Source organism: Contarinia nasturtii, unplaced genomic scaffold (genome assembly GCF_009176525.2).
Source record: "Contarinia nasturtii isolate CC-2019 unplaced genomic scaffold, AAFC_CNas_1.1 Cnas_scaffold_2575, whole genome shotgun sequence".
Classification (NCBI taxonomy): Eukaryota; Metazoa; Arthropoda; class Insecta; order Diptera; family Cecidomyiidae; genus Contarinia; species Contarinia nasturtii.
Genome location: NW_022199895.1, coordinates 3,031 through 4,306, shown reverse-complemented (window position 1 = coordinate 4,306; position 1,276 = coordinate 3,031). Strand labels below are relative to the sequence as shown.

Genomic DNA, 1,276 nt, shown 5'->3' with positions numbered 1-1,276 from the left:
GGCCTGAACGATAAAAGTGTTCACGCATCAATTTTGTACAGTGCTCGTACATTGGCCGAACTGAAAATGTTGATGGAACGTTATGAAAAATTACGCCGTGCCTCAGTGCAACCAAGATCAAGTGCCATGCCAGCTGCAACAATGAAACAGAAGCCATACGTGCCAGATGCCAGTGCAAATACACGTGCCATTGCAAGTGCCAGCGGTAGTACAACGAAAAGTGTTGGTGAAATTGATTTGTCGGGAATTCGTTGCTACAATTGTTTCAATTATGGGCATTACCAGAGCAAGTGCACGGCTCCAAAGCGGCCACCAAATTCGTGTTTCATATGCCATGAGGTCGGTCATACACGTCATGAATGCCCGAAAAAGAAGAAGCCAGAAGCCAGTGAACCAAATGCGGTCGCAACGGTTGGAAATCCGCCACCAGAAACAAATTACCAAGACAATTGGGACATCGCAGAGGATGAGAACGAAGTACGCCGTTTAGCAACGCAGTTGTCATCGATGCAAATGGTAAGTGTTGCCTTTATGAATAAACAAAATAAGTGCACTGAGTTAATTTCGAAAAATGCTTTATTTGATTCGGGTAGCCCCGTTAGTTTCGTGAGACGTTCGATGGTACCATTTGCGATGAATAAATTAAAATGTACACCGTATCGTGGGATGGGCAATAAAAAACTAAGTATGTATGGCAAAATTGCGTGTAAATTTGTGTTCAGAGGCAAGGAGTTAATACATAATTTTTTCGTTCTACCAGATAATGAAGCCGTGGTACCTTTACTTGTGGGCCGTGATTTATTAACAAAATTAGAGGTCTATTTATGCCAAATAAAATCGTACAAATATACAGCATGCGAGTTAATTAAAATCAGAAGTAATATGAAGAATAAAATGCCCAAAAGTACCAGTGCACTTAAGTTGTTTAATTTGTTTAAGAGTCCGAATGATAGCGTTACAGAGGTACCAACCACAGATAGTTTTAAGAATACAGAGGCAGTTGTTAAGCAGATTGGAAAGAGATCTAGTGTAGGTAAACGGATTGAACCAGAGGTAAACATTGTTGATGACTTGAACAGTTGTGAAACTCGATTTGATAAATGTGTCGGTGTAATTAATTTAAATGAAACAGAAGAATTGGTTGATTATGATGAAGTAATTTTATTGGTAAGTGCGACTGAGACAGATGAGTTTGATAAATTAATTGATATTAACAAGAAATTGGATAAGAAACATGCAGATGCTCTGAAATCAACCATTTATCGAAACCACGTGA

The 1,276-nt window shown here is 39.2% G+C and overlaps 1 protein-coding gene across 1 annotated transcript; it reads left to right on the top strand.

Moving 5' to 3' along the window:
* Positions 1 to 29: 29 nt before the first annotated feature.
* Positions 30 to 795, top strand: LOC116348597 (ATP-dependent RNA helicase glh-2-like). Its single transcript, XM_031779647.1, has 3 exons — positions 30 to 516; positions 594 to 685; positions 761 to 795. Exons 1-2 carry the CDS (start codon positions 67 to 69, stop codon positions 600 to 602), a joined length of 459 nt encoding a protein of 152 aa, XP_031635507.1. The 5' UTR covers positions 30 to 66; the 3' UTR covers positions 603 to 685; positions 761 to 795.
* The last annotated feature ends 481 nt before the right edge of the window (positions 796 to 1,276 follow it).